The sequence below is a fragment of the Salminus brasiliensis genome, chromosome 15, assembly GCF_030463535.1.
Source record: "Salminus brasiliensis chromosome 15, fSalBra1.hap2, whole genome shotgun sequence".
NCBI lineage: Eukaryota > Metazoa > Chordata > Actinopteri > Characiformes > Bryconidae > Salminus > Salminus brasiliensis.
In genome coordinates, this window is record NC_132892.1 from 33,116,905 (window position 1) to 33,135,426 (window position 18,522).

Here is an 18,522-nt window from a genome sequence, read left to right on the forward strand (position 1 = left end):
AGAACAGATGAAAAATAGACTCTAGAAATTATATTTGGTTGATTTTCTAGTTTCATGTGAGACAATATATCTCCATTCTTACACTTCATACATCATTCAGTAGATCTACATCTTGGTTCTGATATAGAGCCAATGGAAAGCAGCTAATGTTGACAATTACACTCAAACATAGCTGTCAAATACAGTGACCAGGAAAGCAAGAAAGTAATTTTTTGAGTGTCTGCATACTATTGCTTACACATCAATGTGGATTTGCACATGATGTTTGTATGAATGTGTACATAGTGAAGCATGCATCTCGTTGCTGTCACACAAAAATCTTGATTCTCCATTTTTGCCGGGGTTTTTTTTGTCATGATGTGGAATGATTCTTTATCATATTGTGTCAATATTGTATGATGAATGGACCAATAGAAATTCTCAGCATCCATTCTATCACTGTTCTTCTGTCCTATGAATTTCCTCTATTTAAGCATCCAAGCATTAAACGAGATATACTTTAATACTTTGGTACGGTATCTCTGAAGTATCTGAAGTATCTGATCTTTAATGATTTTTAAGAAGATTTTAACACTAAGCACAATTGAATAGTAAATCTTTGCATTCAACAAATCAAGTTAAGAAAACAACAGCTCTGATGATCCTGATTTCCAGAGTGATGATCACTTGGACATGCTCAACACTGTACTTGTGGCAGTGGGGCTGGTGTTTCTCAGCTTGGCTCTTCTGACCTTTGCAATTTGTTGGTGGACCCTGAGAGTGAACAACACCGCTCGATTAAACTTGTGTATCAGTCTGCTGCTGGCTCACCTCCTCTTCCTCCTCAAACAGAAGTTTCTACAACACATCCAGCCTTTACAGGTTCGAAAAACTGCTTCATCTATAATATTGGGTTCAATTTCATCACCTAAGAAGGACCACTATGGTGGTGATAATGTAATAACTGTCTGTGGGTGAAAGAATGATCCAAATGAAAGTAAAACAATCTTCTCGCTCTCTCTATTAGGCATGTGCAGTACTGGCAGGTTTTCTGCACTTCCTCTTCCTCTCTGCTTTTGTGTGGATGTTTATTGAAGCTGTGCTGCTCTTCATCTTAGTGAAGAACCTCACAAAGATCAGATCCAAACAGAAGGAGATTCTCAGCTGGAAATGTCTGATCGTGATTGGATACATTATTCCCCTGGTAGTGGTGGGCGTCTCTGTTGGACTGTATCCTGAAGGATATGGTGGTCAACAGTAAGTGTAGTGAGCACTAGGTCATTTTAGACTTGACTGGAACTCAACATCTCCACTAATGACTCAAGAATTTTACTGACTTGCTATTAGAAGCCTGGCTCTTCTATTACCAGGAGGTCAGGACGTATGCTCAAGTGATCAGTGACCAAGTAGCCTTGGTGGATCTTCTTCATCAGAAACAATCTTTAATATATTGTGCTGTGATTCTTGCTGTTTTGGTTGTTTGTTTGGTTGCATAGGTGATACTTTAAACCACTTATGATATATCCACTTCACATCCAGTTCATACACACATGCATGCAGAAAGAGTGTGAGGATTATTTTGCTGTCACAGTCTAAATAACTTTTTTTTCTGAAATCAATGCTTCCACAACACAACCATTAATAAACTGATTACATTGTACAATAGGCAAAACAAACTATACGTTGTGAGCAAATTGGCCACAACCTTTGATTAGTATTAAACCATATACACACTTAAATGAGCTAACTGAAGACAGAGAACTGATTCTCTGTGTGAGTCTGGTCTAGTTAATATCATTAAACTCTTGTGTCCTTTTAGACTGACTGAAGTAGGATCACAACAAATCTATATGGGAAGATCCCTTATCATTAATTCCATGATGTATTATGTGCTGATAATCATGCAAGTTCTCTTTGCCTAAAGTCTGAGTCAAAAAACAACCCTACTTACTATACATTCACTACCTATAAATACTTATAAATGACACATAGTTCCACCACATTTGAAACTTAAAGTAAAAAAGCAATATCTTGAATTTGGCACACTGAATATGTAAGATTTACTTGATATTTGCTGCTTAAAGGTTTGAACCTGCTTACACTCACAAAGTCATTAGACAGTGTGCAGGAAATGTGTATCTATTACATCCTAAAACAAACATTGTTACTTACTGTATGTTTTTATGTTTTATAGATGTTGGCTTATATTTGAAAATGGCTTCTTGTGGAGTTTCCTGGGTCCTGTTTGCTTTATTCTGGCAGTAAGTGCTCTGTGATATTAAAACTAAAGAAGAAAAACTCCAAAGCAGTGTTGTGCAAATATGGTGATTTTCTACCAAGCAAAATAACAAGTGGGGGTGAACTACACTAAACTAGGAAAAATAGACATAAACTAGCAATAGCTTTCAATCGGGCTAGGGACAGACCTTGATAACTACCGAGGTTAGGACAACCAGCCCGTGGTAATTTTGTTCTTAAAATATATAATTAATAATAATAATAGTTCAGAAATATATTTATATATAATATGTAGTTTGTTTTTTAAAGAAATGGTTGAGAAAATAAATTATTTTAAAAAAGGTCTTTAAAAAATGTATTGTAGTTGATTGCAAAGAAGTTTCATGGGGAAGGCGAGATTAAATCTAGACCAGAAGTGTTTCTCAACATTGGTCTCCTGAGTATCCCTGTAAAAACCTCCTTTTTACTTGCAGTAGTACTGATTCAGGTCACTGGTAAACTGGCGGTCATTTAGGGGATTTTTTTATAGTAGTTGGTAATAGTATAATATATATATGGTAGTTGATAATAGTATAATATATATTATATATTCATATATATATATAATATATTATTATATATAGTATATACTATATATAATAGTATTTTATTAGTAGTTGGTAAAACTCAGGAGGACATTTCCTTTGCTAAATTGACATGATTACAATTTACAGAATAGTGAATAGAGAGACTGGATTCCCCACAGGGGAATATGGTGCTATTGTTGTTGTTTTCTAAGACAGTAATTTAGAGGATGTGCATTAGTAACACGTGTGAGCATGTATATCATTACCACACCCTGCTACATATCTGAAATTGGAGCTCAGTTGGAATCATTTATGAATTGTTGGAGGAGCTGTGCTATCTCAGGTTGCTATGTGAATTATGTAGAGTAGCAGCAAAGCTAAAGTCTGCTGGTCACGTAGAAGTGGTTATTCCGATTTCTTACATAGAGACCGTAAATTAGATAGGAGTAAAGATGGAGGTAGAAGTGGAATGCTTTATAATGAATCTTGTCTCATATAATAGTTGTTTTAATAGTATACCAAAATGAGTGATGAATAGGTCAAGAAATGAAAATCTGGAGTAATAGCTCAATTTTTTGGTAAATGAGGGGGTGTTGCAGCTACAATAATTATAATTATAATTATTATTAATTTTTAATTAATTAATTATTTTAATTAATTTTGCATTGATTCATATTGATTTTCTTTTCTCACCTGTGCAGTCAAACCTGATCCTCTTCTTCATTATCACCTTCAACTTGGTCTCCACTCTGAGAAAGCTGGACAATCAGATCTTGCAGATAAGACTTTCAAGTAGTGATAAAAGACTTATTAAAAGTGTGATGGTTAAAACTCTGCTCCAGTTTGTCATAATCGGATGCTCCTGGATCCTGGGCTTCTTTACAGAGAGCAGTGAGGTGGTGAAGATTCTCTTCTTGACCCTCAACTCCCAGCAGGGCACCTTCATCTTCTTCATCCACTGTGTCTTCAACCGTGCGGTGAGATTTACTTAACTTTTTTAACAGTTAAAAAGGTCTACTGTGGCATTTTTTTATCATTTAGAAGATACCTTATTAAATATTACAATAAGAAACAGTAGTCTTAGTTAGAGCCACCCATTACTTTAATACTTTTTGACAACACTACTTGAATGGTCCATTGTAGATCACCTGACATGTAACTAAATGTCTCTTAAATGCAACTTAAGTGTTGAATGTAAATTAATGTCTATTGAATGTAACCCTGCACCTAACCTTAGCCTTAACTTTTTAGGGTTAGGTTTAGGGTAGATTTAAGGTTTAAGTTAAGGTTAGGGTTAGGTTCAGGGATACATTTCATAAAGTTCAGATGTATTTTTTAGATATTATTCAGTTGAGTGTTAGGTGAGCATCTACAAAACATCTATAATGGGTCATCTAAGTAAAGTGATACCTAGTTTTCCTCATGACTTCAGATTATTACTTAATCAGAGTATTACTTACCAAAAATCAGACCAAATTTCAATAATGTATAATCATATTTTTCATGTGTCACTGTTTATGTGTGTGTGTAGGTTGTTTTTCTGTAGTGCTTGAGGCCATTAGGCCATTAGTCTGTAAATACCTGCCCAAGGTGTACAGAGGAAAAGTACATTAGCTCATTAGCAAACTCTTGCATATTTACATTGCTATGGGAAATTCTGATTAATATGCATGGCATTATCCTTTTTAAATAATGCATTTGGTTTTCTGCTTTCATTTTGCTTGGAAAAAAAAACATCATAACCTTTTTATTATTACTTTAGTACTACTCTACACTAAATATGTCACACCATATTAATATACTGGATCAATAAATACACACTCATACCTAGTTCAAACTCAAACATGCAATCTTACACATGAATTCATACTTAAACAGTATTTTTTATAGCTGTTTATATTTTAATGGAAATAGGGATAAGCTATTCTTTGTCATTTGTTGACTGTTGTTATTTTAAATCTTTGATGTCTGAATTTTTGTTCTCTCTTTTCTGCTTTTAGATCAGGCAGCAGTACAAGAGGCTTTTGTGTAGCTTCTGGTCCTCTAGTAAAGCTGCCCCTCAGATCTTAAAAAAGTGAAGAATGGAGCACCATCACTACATAACAGTCTAAACCGGGGTTACAATAATTGTTTTACAAGAATGTACTATTTGAAGCAGAGGGCATATTGGACAAATGTGTGTACTATTAAGTTTAGGATTTTCTCTTCTTTTAAAATAAATAAAATATTATTTTTATTTTATAAAATAGTTAAATCTGACAGCTTAAAGAGCACATTTAGGTTTATTGCACACAGAAAGAAAATCTATAAGAAATAATTTTCACATGGTCATATGGAATGAGTTGGAAATAAATCGTATGTGTCACTTCTAAACTGTGATATTAAACGAAAAGCTTTAATATTTACTATATTAGCATTAATATAAATTAGATTAAACAATATTTAATAGTACTATTTCATTCTACTCTTTATTGAATTTTACAACTTCTTGAGTAGTATATTTTGTAATAGGCTCTTTGCAATTATTTCTTTATATTGTGGATAGTTAAACATGTTATGTTGCCATAAGAATTACTGCTGTTGATTCCTGTGATTTGTTCACCAGGACTGTAAAACATTCCACTGTAAAAAATGATAAAGAACTGGCAGCAGGATTACCAGGAATTATCAGTTAAATTAATCCTACTATTGTAAATATTAATATGCAGTGATAATAATTATGCCTCTTTTATTTTTTACTTTGGAAATACTGCTAAACGTAACATAACTCTGACTACAAATGAATTAATGAATTATGAGGACGGAAGAAAATGAACACATGAACACGAGGAACTGCCACCAGCTACCAGTTTATTTTGTACATTGAACTGAAAGGAGATGATCTGGTCATGTAGGGAATTAATGCTATTTATTGGTCTTGCTAAATGAGTAAATGTTGATGTATTAATTCAAGTCAAGTCAAGTTTGTATAGCATTTTTGCAACTGTAGTTGTCACAAAACAGCTTTACACAATCAGTAATTAATAAACATGTACATTAACATACTTTAGCTGCATATTTTGATAGACATTTCCACCTTGACACACACACACTGTCAAAGGCCTACAACAAGGAACCAAACATGAACCAAACACAAATGAACGGAAATGAACGAGAACAGAGTCACTGAATCGATACAAGAACAGAAACATAACAAAAAGTCCTTAAGGGAGCCTGTGGGCCGCGGCTCGAGTCTGCCCCGGAGGAGGGCGTGATGACGCGGACCTGACAATATGTAATTCTGTAGACTTTCTACATGTACTAAACCATAGCAAATTTGCTCTTAAAGCTGTGTGATTTAATCATGTATATATACATATTTTTCTTCAAAGGAAAAAAAAAATACTAACATGACACACTTGTCTAATCTATTCTCAGGTTTTAATTGTTATGTGGTCAACCTTTCACTGTTTTGAGATCCGAGGGGCAGAAGCAAAAGCTACACAGAAGTCTCTTGTACTGCCGCCTTACCTGAAATGCAGAAAAGAAGTCAGACTTAGTTAAAGAGGTAAAATAACAATCCTTAGCAGTAGGTATGGCTTCCAAAATGTAAACTTTTCATTGATATTTTGGGAAGTTTGGGAATTTATGAAAATGTATTGGAATTAGGATATATTGAATAATTTAAAGGAACTTCATCATTCACTATCATCAATGTACTGCTTTTTTGTCAACAGACATGAAGACATAACAATACAAATACGTTTTCCATGGGAATAAATGGGAATTAACTGGATGGGAACAAAATGGGATTATTCAAAGCTAAAGATGAGAAACTTACATATAGTTGGTAAAAAATATACTTGGCTAAAATAATTAGATATGATGCCCAAACAGTTGAATAGCAAAGCTGCTCAATCCCAGGCAAATTACACTTTACACCCTGAAGGGCTATTGAGACCACACCTCCAGCATTCACTTTTCATTCCTTCATCATACAGTGGGGAAAAAAAGTATTTAGTCAGTCACCAATTGTGCAAGTTCTCCCACTTAAAAAGATAAGAGAGGCCTGTAATTGACATCATAGGTAGACCTCAACTATGAGAGACACAATGAGAAAAAAAATCTGAAAATCACATTGTCGGATTTTTAAAGAATTTATTTGCAAATAATGGTGGAAAATAAGTATTTGGTCAATAACAAAATTTCGTCTTAATGCTTTGTTATATATCCTTTGTTGGGAATGACAGAGGTCAAACGTTTTCTGTAAGTCTTCACAAGGTTGGCACACACCATTGGTGGTATGTTGGCCCATTCCTCCATGCAGATCTCTTCTAGAGCAGTGATGTTTTGGGGCTGTCGGCGGCAACACAGACTTTCAACTCCATTCAAAGGTTTTCTATGGGGTTGAGATCTGGAGACTGGCTAGCCCACTCCAGGACCTTGAAATGCTTCTTACAAAGCCACTCCTTTGTTGCCCTGGCAGGGTGCTTGGGATCATTGTCATGCTGAAAAACCCAGCCACGTTTCATCTTCAATGCCCTTGCTGATGGAAGGAGGTTTGCGATCAAAATCTCACAATACATGACCCCATTCATTCCTTCATGTACACGGACCAGTCGTCCTAGTCCCTTTGCAGAGAAACAGCATGATGTTGCCACCCCCATGCTTCACAGTTGGTATGGTGTTCTTTGGATGCAACTCGGCATTCACTCTCCTCCAAACACAGCGAGTTGTGTTTGTACCAAACAGTTCTACTTTGGTTTCATCTGACCATAAGACCTTCTCCCAAAACTCTTCCGGAACATCCAAATGCTCTCTAGCAAACTTCAGACACGCCCGGATATGTACTGGCTTAAGCAGGGGAACACATCTGAGTCCCTGGCGGCGTAGTGTGTAACTGACGGTAGCCTTTGTAATGCTGGTCCCAGCTTTCTGCAGGTCATTCACTAGGTCCCCCCGTGTGGTTCTGGGATTTTTGCTCACCGTTCTTGTGATCATTTTGACCCAATGGGCTCAGATCTTGCATGGAGCCCCTGATGGAGGGACATTAGCAGTGGTCTTGTAGGTCTCCCATTTTCTGATTATTGCTCCCACAGTAGATTTCTTCACACCAAGCTGCTTGCCTATTGCAGATTCAGTCTTCCCAGCCTGGTGCAGGTCTAAAATTTCGACAGCTCTTTGGTCTTCACCATAGTGGAGTTTGGAGTGTGACTGTTTGAGGTTGTGGGCAGGTGTCTTTTATACTGTTAACGAGTTCAAACAGGTGCCATTAATACAGGTAATGAGTGGAGGACAGAGAAGCCTCTTAAAGAAGAAGTTACAGGTCTGTGACAGCCAGAAATCTTGCTTGTTTGTAGGTGACCAAATACTTATTTTCCACCATTATTTGCAAATAAATTCTTTAAAAATCAGACAATGTGATTTTCAGATTTTTTTTCTCATTTTGTCTCTCATAGTTGAGGTCTACCTATGATGTTAATTACAGGCCTCTCATCTTTTTAAGTAAAGAGAACTTGCACAATTGGTGACTGACTAAATACTTTTTTCCCCACTGTATGTACAGCATATGTCCACATTATTTCTAGAAACCTGACACTCACCACTACTAAAAGCACACATTTGGACCAAAGGACTTCATAAAGTCAGATAATATTTTGACATGGTTAATATTTTATTGACAATAATAGCACTGAAACATTTAAGCAATTATTAAATCAAGCTGTAATCTCACAGTTGCTCGCTATCTGGTAGAGAAAAATGTAATGAGCAATTTAATTTCAGACAGTTTACCAATGCTAGCAGGCAAGCAAAAAGTTAGCTTATGAAAGCTAGCATAGGCTAGCTACCTATATTTATAAGAGGTTTCTGTAACCAATAATTAATACTTATTAATTATTCATTAATAATATCAAACATCAAATAAAGGTATTTACCTAGTTTGTTAGTGGCAAGTGTCAGGATTCTAGAAATCATCTGGACATATGCTGTACACGTGATGAAGGAATGAACAGTGCATGCAGGGGGAAAGGTCTCAATAGCCCTAATATTTAATTATTTTAGCCAAGATTATGATTCAGTAGATTCTTTACCAACTATATGTAAGTTGTAAGGTGAGAAACCTTTAGCTTTGAATATTCCCGTTTTATTCCCATTAATTCCTGTTAATTCCCATTATTACCTTCAACTCTACTCTATGTCCCATGTAAGTGGTTCAGTACTATATGCACTATTATCAGATGTATATTTTCCTTTTCCTTGCATTGCTCATATGTTCTCCTCTAAAAGGTCATTAATTCCACAATAGAGCTTTCTTTTTTTAAGTCTCAAAGGTAGACAGTGATATCTCACCTCACGGTTAAAGACACAGTGGATGAAGAAGATAAAGGTGCCCTGCTGTGAGTTGATGATCAAGAAGAGAATCTTTATCGCCTCACTGCTCTCCGTAAAGAAGCCCAGGATCCAGGGGCATCCGATTATGACAAACTGGAGCAGAGTTTTAACCATCACACTTTTAACACAAATGTTATCACTGCTTGTCTGCAATATCGGACTGTTCAACTTTTTCAGAGTGGAGATCATAATGATGCTGATAATGATGAAGAGGATCAGGTTTGACTGCACAGGTGAGAAAAGAAAATCAAGATTAATCAAGCAAAATATTCTTAAACTCCACTCCCAAGTCTTATAACTCATCTTTTTATTTTGCTTGACAGCAAAACACAATATTTTCTGCTTTATTTTGTATATATTAATAATTGAAGAAAGTGTACTTACTGCCAAAATGAAGCAAACAGGACCTAAGAAACTCCACAACAAGCCTTTTTCAAACTTAAGCCAACATCTATAAAAAAAACAAAAAACAAAAAAACAGGAAGGAAGTTTGTTGTACTCTCCTGCTCACTATGCAGCAGGTATTGATGACTTTGTGTGTATCTGGCCCTATTTTAGCGATCTTTAGGCGAGCTGTCCACCGCGCACCATGCAGCTTGATTTAGGGCATGTCTGTGTGTCCTTGCTATCATAACAACCAGAAACGTACACCTTGCACGTCTCAAAACACACAAGAAACATGTACTAAGTCTCTTAATTAATCATGGGTGTGTTTTGGCCAGAATGTGCAATAAATCAATCAGCGTGTTACTTGCAATTCTCTTTGAGAGCCAGGTGCGGTCCATGTGCACCTGTGTTTCCCATTGCCAAGATAGCAATATGCCAGAAATTGATGAGAACAAACCTCATTTGGAGACCACCACGCCTATTGGCGTAGATATATTCACAAGCAGAGTTGCTATTTAAACAACACAGGTGGAAGGCATGAAAATGGACTGTTGGTGGGGTATAGCAATGAGCATCATGACACAGCCCCATGTCTTTAGCTGGGAGTATCAAACAAGTATAAATATTCTATTTCAAATTTCCCAAATCATTGGGCCAAATTCAAGTGAAGCCCAAAAAAGTTTTAAATTTAGCATAAAACAACATTCAATATAATATTTTAAAGGTCACATTTATTTTGAAAGCATATGATACTATCATTCATGATCTGTACAACTGTATATTGTAGGACTGTACACTGATGGGAATCCATACAGTTCTTTCTATAATACAAAAACTTAGGGGAGGCATGAACTGGCATGAGCTCTGTATCTGATTGTCCTCTGTCAGCTTGTTTGATTGGGTAAATGTTTTAAATTGAGCAAACTCAATTCATAAATAATTAAATCATTTAGACATATTTTTTACTGTCTTTGAAATCTATGACAGCAATACCTCTCACATCTCTGATCACAAAAACAAACAAACAAACAAACAAACAAAAAACTCACCAGGTAAAATCTGGGTTAACTCTAAATCAACTCTTTGCAACTAAACCAGCAGCAACCATAGAAAAAGCCATTAAAGACTGTTTACGTAGAGAGAGGTCCATGAATATTGACCCAGGCTACTGCTCATTTTATTTTATGCCCTGATCTCCCAGTAACAAGAGGGCAATGTTTATATCTGCAAGTCAATACAAGTCTAGAGACACTCACTGTGGACTGCCATATCCATCAGGAAACAGTCCAACAGACACGCCCACCACAACCAGGGGAATAATGTATCCAATCACGGCCAGACATTTCCAGCTGAGAATCTCCTTCTGTTTGGATCTGATCTTTGTGAGGTTCTTCACTGAGATGAAGAGCAGCACAGCTTCAATGAACATCCACACAAATGCAGAGAGGAAGAGGAAGTGCAGAACACCTGCCAGCACTGCACACAACATCTGGAGAGAGAGAGAGAGAGAGAGAGAGAGAGAGCGAGAGAGAGAGAGACAGAGAGAGAGAGAGAGAGAGAGAGATAATGAGAGAGAGAAATTGGTTATGCCATGCCTTGGCAATGATGTTTAGGTACTTCAATGGTTCTTTACTTAGGGCTACAATGCAAAATAGAACCACAGCAACTCAAAAGAACCATGTGGATTCCAAAATGGTACTACAAGGGCTCTGAATGACTTGCGGTCTAATGCGTTGCCAATATGGACTGGAGGTTGCGAGTTCGGATCCCAAGCCATGCCACTTTGCCATCAGTGGCCGGAGTCTCAGAGAGCATAATTTGCCATGCTCTCTATACATGTCTCACATGTTTTGAAGGAGACATGGGATAGGTCCTTACCTTCTTTGTGTCTGAATCATTGCTAGTGCTAGGGGGGAGCTACTAAAAGAGGGTTATTTGGTAGTAAATAAATAAACAATTTTAAAAATAAATAAATGTTACAACATATCACCAAAAAGAAATCACCATTAGTCAAAGAACCAATGTTCAGCCCTGTATAGCACCCATTGTTTTAAGACTGTAAATAACTGCACTTACTGGTACCGAGTGTATATCAAGTAGGTATTTCTGAGTGAGCAAGAAGAGGAGGTGAGCCAGCAGCAGACTTAGACACAGGTTAATCAAAGCAGTTTTGATCACAATGGACTTTTTTTGACAAAAGGCAAAGGTCACCAGAGTCAAGCTCAGAAACACCAGGCCTACAGCCATGGCCACTGTGTTGAGCAGGTCCACGAAAGGCGTACTCTGGAAAGCAAGAGTACATCTCTGGGTTTTAGTTTTTCTTCTAATTCAGTCATTATTGCATGGAACATTTAATATAACTTATTTATCTTTTGCAACAAATGACAATTCTGCCATAAGCACAGGTAGCAAAGCACAAATACTTAGTTACCGTACTTAAGTAGAAATTTGGTTATCTTTACTTTACTAGTAATTATTTTTTAGCTGACATTTTACTTCTACTTCTTACATTTTCACGCAATTATCTGTACTTTCTACTCCTTCCATTTTAAAAATAGCCTATTCCTGTTTCTTTTCAGTTTGCCATTGGTAAAAACAAAAAAAAAAGAAAAGAAAATAAAAACCTATGCAGACAATCACACCATCTGGAAGGTGTGACATAGCAGAAGTATATAGCCTAGTATGAAGATGTCCATGGCAGAAACTCAAGAATGTTTCAACATGAACATTTTAACATTTAACATTGTGTTAACATTTTTTTTTTTTTTTTGGGGGGGGGCACTATAGTGCACTATAGTGCACTATAGGCCCCTGTGGCGCGGCCTAAGCTTTTGGCCTTTGTTTTCCTTCCATTACTTTTACTTTTACTACTTGAAGTAGTTTTGAAACCAGTACTTTTACACTTTTACTGGAGTAAAAAGCTTAAGCTTTAGCTTGATGCTTCAACTTCTATAGAAGTATTTTTGAACCCTAGTATCTACACTTCTACCTGAGGAATGAATATCAATACTTTTAATATCTTTGGCCATAAGATACTCCAGTGCATTGATAGAAACCTTGTGAGAAAGCACTTCTACTGACATTATCAAAATCTTAAAAAAAAAAACTTTAATATTCATTAACACTCCAACGCTTATTACACACTAAGGTGTATTATTCTGTTACTACATGGACTTCTGTACAAACTGGTGGGGCTATTCTCCGGCGGACCATAGACTGTTTAAGGGGTTAACATACATTATAAATTATATGCACCAATGCACACTATTACTAAGTAAAGAATGAATGTATAAGTAATGAAATATACGTATGTGCAATGCTAAAGTGCTGTTAAGTGAATGCTGAAAAACATCATTAGGTTAACAGTTGCCATAAGTACTTTTCTCCTCATTTCTTCTTACCTTTGATGATCCGCTGGTTTGCATAATAAGAGCAAAGGTCCCTGGGTGAACACAGGAGCAAATGGTAAAACTACTGTTGTATAAGATAACTTCACAACTGCCCTCCACCCATTCAGTTTCTCTCCAGTTCACACAGCTTAGAATTCCTTTAGGTTTTCCTACCTAACCAAGACACAGAAGATCATTTAGAAACATTTAAAACTTGCATGACATGAAAGTTGTGTATTGTTTTTAACAAATTGTTTTTTTTGCTACTGATGTAGTGTTTGTGGAGCATTTAACTGTGGTGTACAAGGTGAAGTTATGAAGTAATGAATTTTTGGGAACAGAACCATGACCTAAACCCCATTTCCTCTATTTCCAGACCCTAAACACTTTTTTCTCCCCTTCATCTTAATAATGAACAATTTAGCATTGCTGAATAGTCTGACATTGATCAATGGATCTTAGCTTCAGGTTACAAGTTGACTTAACCTACTATGGGTCTTGATCTTATGGCATATTTTAAGTTCTTCCACAACAGCCCATTCCCCTTTTCCCCTGATCCACCACATCCAATGCACAGACTAAGGTTTGTAATCACTTTACCTATTGTGTTATCTATTGAGTTTACTATTGTGCAGTTCATATTGGGTCTTTATGCTGTTTCTAGCCCTTGTATCTTTCATTTTCTTTCATTGTATCTTTCCATTGGTGACCATTAGCTTCTACAAAGTGGTGCATCGTTTACTCCGTACCACTCACCAGAGTCGTCATTCCCTTCTGGCAACAGTGGCCACTGGGGATCATATAATGTGCGAGCAGTCTATTCTCACTACATTGGTTCTAGAGCCAATGAAATTAGTGGTTTCTGAGATGAAATCACCCTTCACCTGGCACCCTATTATCATGTCCTTTGCCCATAATGAATGTTTTCCACTCTGCTACAACTGGCTGGTGTCCTCGCTTATTTATAGGTGCTTGGAAATCCTGTCACGTAGCATCTGTGACATCCAGGCTGAGTTCATTCAAAACATTATATTCTGATATGACTGTGTATATAATTTTGTTTCTAAAACATTAATTAAGAAGGGAATAAAATAGATAAGAAGGGTAAGAAATAAAATCAATGATGGTAAGTAATTACTAATCCAGAAAAGTCTCATCCACACACATACACACACATTACACATTAAACAGAATATTAACCCATATAACTTTCAGACTCACTGCAAGATGTTCCAGGATAACTTTAAAATGCAGTTCAGGCTGTTGTCCAGTAGGCTCAGTGCTTTGTTTGGCAGTTAGGGTGACTCTTGAGGTGACATCTGACTGGTCAATTTGGTTATAAACTGAATGTTTAATTCTACTGATGTTTGGGCTGGATGTTGACTGGATTGGTTGGTTGGTAGTACAGAGCAGTTTGACTGTCACAACAGTAGACATCATGGTTTTCTTTGTGTCGGTAGATGTGTTGAAAAAACTAGGTTTCAGAAATCTTGACATGTTGGCGTAGCTCATGAAAATCAGCGCATCTATTCCTAAAGCACAGAACACCAACAGAATATAGATTAATGAGTGTGTAGGTCTGGATATAGACTTAAGTAGGTAAATATATATTGAATATTTATATAGAATGCATGACAGTTCTATTACTATACCTTTGCTGTGCTTTGAAATCTCAATGAGGTTGGATTCCAAGAAAGCTTTGCTTGTTTTGATTTGTGGGGTTTTTGTTAATGAGATATTTGGGCCAATAGCAATTACTGAAGCCTCTGAGAGATTAAAAAAACACAAAGCAGACAAATAAATGATCTTGTTTCATGAATACAATATAGCCACTTTCCCAATTATACTTGAGGCGATCCATTGTTTTTTCATTGTACATCAACTTGCTTGATAAGCTCTTAAAATTGCAGAGCTAATTTGCAGTTGAAATCTCGAAAGAACAAGTATTACAATTACTACAGTGAGGTGTGTGTTGGTGCTATGTTATGCTGTTTAACTCTTTTTCAAATTTATTGTCTCATTTACCTAGAGATGGAAGCGAGATGTTATCGGAGAAGGATGTATCTGTTTTATGCACCAATGAAGACACCAGTTTCTCAGTGGCATTGAGTATAAAGTTCCCATAGAATGTCAGTTGAGTTTGGTTAGAAGATGCATCTTCCAAAATTTCTGTTGAATTTAGTAACTTTTCCAAAAGATAGTCAACCTAACCAAGCACAAGAGAAACCAGGCCTGACGTTCAGGTGTAAACAAAGAAATACACTTTAATAACTGAACTAAATGTTCCTCACTGTTTGACGTATCAAACGATCTGTGCTGTTCTTAATCTGATTTAGGAGAATCTCTACGCACTCCACAGTGAAAATAGCCTAGAACAGAAAGCACATTTCTAACATTAATTCATTAAGAAATTATGAATTTGTATCAGTTAATAGTATCGGTTGTTCATTTATCATATGTAGTATTTCAAACTTGCCTGGCATTGTTCAGATTGTGTTAGAGGAAAATCTGAAAACAGAGAGACAGACTGATTTACACATGAACAGCTGCAAAACCTGCATGTCTAACTAAATCTATATATATGTATGTCTATTCTATCTATCTGTCTATCTATTGTTTGTTTTGATTGTACACTAAGAAGCATCACTCTATATCTAATCCTAAAATACAAACATATAATATGCAAATCAGTGTAGTGTTGGCATCCTAAACTTGAGCCCTTGTGCTCAGTGACTGCCTGATATCTGAATCTCAAGGATGTTATCAGGGTTTCTTTCCTAACAATTTTTATCCATATTTCTAGTGCATTTGCCCAATTTTAATGTCAACATCCTTAATTTAAAGTTGACTTTCTGAACTGAGATTACATTTATTATCTAATTTTAACTCCAATATGCTGTGTTTGACAACACTACTAAAAACAGTAATGTGTTGATCAACATCCAGATATTGATGACATGTAAACAATTACAGCTTATAGACAATGACTGCTCTTATAAAATGACTTTCCAAACAAATCAAGTTGTTTGTTGGTCTACAAGAGCTCTCTTAGCCTGATATTAAAACAGGCTCTTTTGGCATTCTTACCATAATATGTGTTTTGGCTTACTGCACAACTAGAAGTTAACAATTATTCATATATTGCGAGATGCAATTTTGAGATTGAACACCTACTAGTGTTTATAGATGTAGTCACAGCAGTCCTAGTAGGTGGGGTGATGGTAGTAGTGATAACGTTCACATCTGGGGACAGGACATTAGACTTACATGAAGCCATGATTTGACAACATTATTAAAAACACAGATTAAGGATTGTGATACAATCACAGTACCTGCACAATAAGCTCCAAGAAATCTAACAGTACTCTTAAACTCATAGACATAATAGTTTCCTGGGCATGCTTTGACTCGAATTGACACAAACTCTGAACAGCATCCATACATGGAACTTCCACAGGCCTGGCGGGTAACAATTCCATCTGCTATCTGAGGGTGAAGACCATTAAGCCACAGACTGTAAAAAGTACCACAGCTGGATTGACCAACACAGCTTTCTGGCATATAGATGCTCTGCCCATAATACAGCAGCCGGTAAAAGCTGTTCCCACTGTACTGGTTACAGTCACAATTATTCCCTTGGCTCTCATTAGTTCCTCTCCAGGGTTGATCCAGAACAGTGTAGCTATTGCAGGGATCATCACCAGTAGCTGTGGTTGAAAAACATTGCAGTATTTATCAGTGGTGAGGACGTTTTGAGCTGCAGAAGATCAACATGACAAATCCAGAGGTCACTACTGTTTAAACATCTGATTTCTAATTGCTCTTTTTTTAATGGTGAGATCTTTTTAAACCCAGACTTATCTGCATCTATAATCTTTTTTCTCAGGCCTCATAGAGCTATTTGGCTCTAATGTAGGCTTGTTAGGTTAATGTTGGTTAGTTAACGTGCATTTCAATTAAAAATATATTAATTGTAAACAAGATCTTTCTTTACATCAAGTTAAATCAAATGTTTTAATAGTCTGGACCGTTTTGAGTTTTACTTACATAAAGTTTGTCCATATGTGTTTGCAATCAGGAAGACCACAGTGACCCCTGGTGGAAAGATAAAAGAATTACGGAACAATCACAAATACAGCTGTAGGCACATATTCATAATCTTATGACCTTTCATCAGCTTATCTGTTTTCACAAAAAACATGATCATGGCAAACCAAACAGGAGATATTTAACTTTGATATAGATTAGTTATCGTTCTTGACTCTTGTTTTAAACCTGCCACGGCCATTCAGATTTCTACTTTACAACACATTAAGAGGGTGGCCCCCTCTACACTCTAGAGGGGCCACCCATGTGCTTATTGAGTCTCTCGTCATATATATATATATTCATACACTGCTCAAAAAAATAAAGGGAACACTTAAACAACACAATATTACTCCAAGTAAATCAAACTGTCCACTTAGGAAACAACACTGATTGACAATCAATTTCACATGCTGTTGTGCAAGTGGAATAGACAACAGATGGAAATTATTGGCAATTAGTAAGACACACTCAGTAAAGGAGTGGTTCTGCAGGTGGGGACCACAGACCACTTCTCAGTACCTGTGCTTTCTGGCTGATGCTTTGATCACTGAATGTTGGTGGTGCTTTCACACTCGTGGTAGCATGAGATGGACTCTACAACCCACAGAAGTGGCTGAGGTAGTGCAGCTCATCCAGGATGGCACATCAATGCAAGCTGTGGCAAGAAGCTTTGCTGTGTCTGTCAGCGTAGTGTGCAAAGGCTGGAGGCACTTCCAGGAGACAGGCCAGTACACCAGGAGATGTGGAGGAGGCCGTAAGAGGGCAACAACCAAGCAGCAGGACCGCTACCTCCGCCTTTGTGCAAGGAGGAACAGGAGGAGCACTGCCAGACCCTGCAAAATGACCTCCAGCAGGCCACAGATGTGCATGTGTCTGCACAAACGAGAGAACACCAGGATTGGCAAATTCGCCACTAGCGCCCTGTGCTCATCACAGATGAAAGCAGGTTCACACTGAGCACATGTGACAGACATCACAGAGTCTGGAGATGCCGTGGAGAGCGATCTGCTGCCTGCAACATCCTTCAGCATGACCAGTTTGGTAGTGGGTCAGTAATGGTGTGGGGTGGCATTTCTTTGGAGGCCGTACAGCCCTCCATGTGCTCACCAGAGGTAGCCTGACTGCCATTAGTCATTAATTCTGACATTAATTCTGTAATTCCACTATTTAAACATCATCATCATGTTAGAGGCTGACCTTCTGAACTCCTACAGTAGTTGTAATAGTTGAATTACAGAATCAATGTCTAAGTTAACAAGATTAAAAGTTTCTTCTTAAAGCTTCTAAAGTACTAGTATTTTCTACATAAGCAAAACAGAGCCTTTCTGACATCTTGCCATAGATTAGTTTCCCTGCTTGTTTTCCTGGTTCCTGTTTCCTCCAATGTCACATCTAGATCTTGTTTCCTAAAATGTTTTGAAGTTTTATTCTTTCCTCCATTTTGCACCATTTAAACTGAATAATTGACATATCAAAGTGAGAAAGTAGCAGACAAACATATA

General features: G+C 36.9%; 1 protein-coding gene across 1 annotated transcript; it reads right to left on the minus strand.

Annotated features, from left to right (window-relative positions):
- Positions 1–6,218: 6,218 nt before the first annotated feature.
- Positions 6,219–16,629, minus strand: LOC140535564 (adhesion G protein-coupled receptor E1-like). The gene is made up of 12 exons (XM_072656962.1): positions 16,552–16,629; positions 16,292–16,417; positions 15,223–15,300; positions 14,957–15,137; positions 14,584–14,697; positions 14,153–14,457; positions 12,944–13,105; positions 11,619–11,825; positions 10,799–11,031; positions 9,540–9,606; positions 9,114–9,380; positions 6,219–6,293 (listed from the first exon to the last, which is right to left on the minus strand). The coding sequence occupies exons 1-12, from the start codon at positions 16,627–16,629 to the stop codon at positions 6,219–6,221; spliced, it is 1,893 nt and encodes a 630-aa protein (XP_072513063.1).
- Positions 16,630–18,522: the final 1,893 nt, after the last annotated feature.

What these genes read in the sequence shown, in the direction of transcription:
- LOC140535564 (XM_072656962.1), bottom strand. Translation starts at nt 16,629, where the DNA reads ATGATCCCTGCAATAGCTACACTGTTCTGGATCAACCCTGGAGAGGAA. An exon ending in ATCGTTTGATACGTCAAACA is followed by an intron (nt 15,138 to 15,222) that starts GTGAGGAACATT and finishes GTGCTTGGTTAG; the next exon opens with GTTGACTATCTTTTGGAAAA. An exon ending in GATTTCAAAGCACAGCAAAG is followed by an intron (nt 14,458 to 14,583) that starts GTATAGTAATAG and finishes CTTTAGGAATAG; the next exon opens with ATGCGCTGATTTTCATGAGC.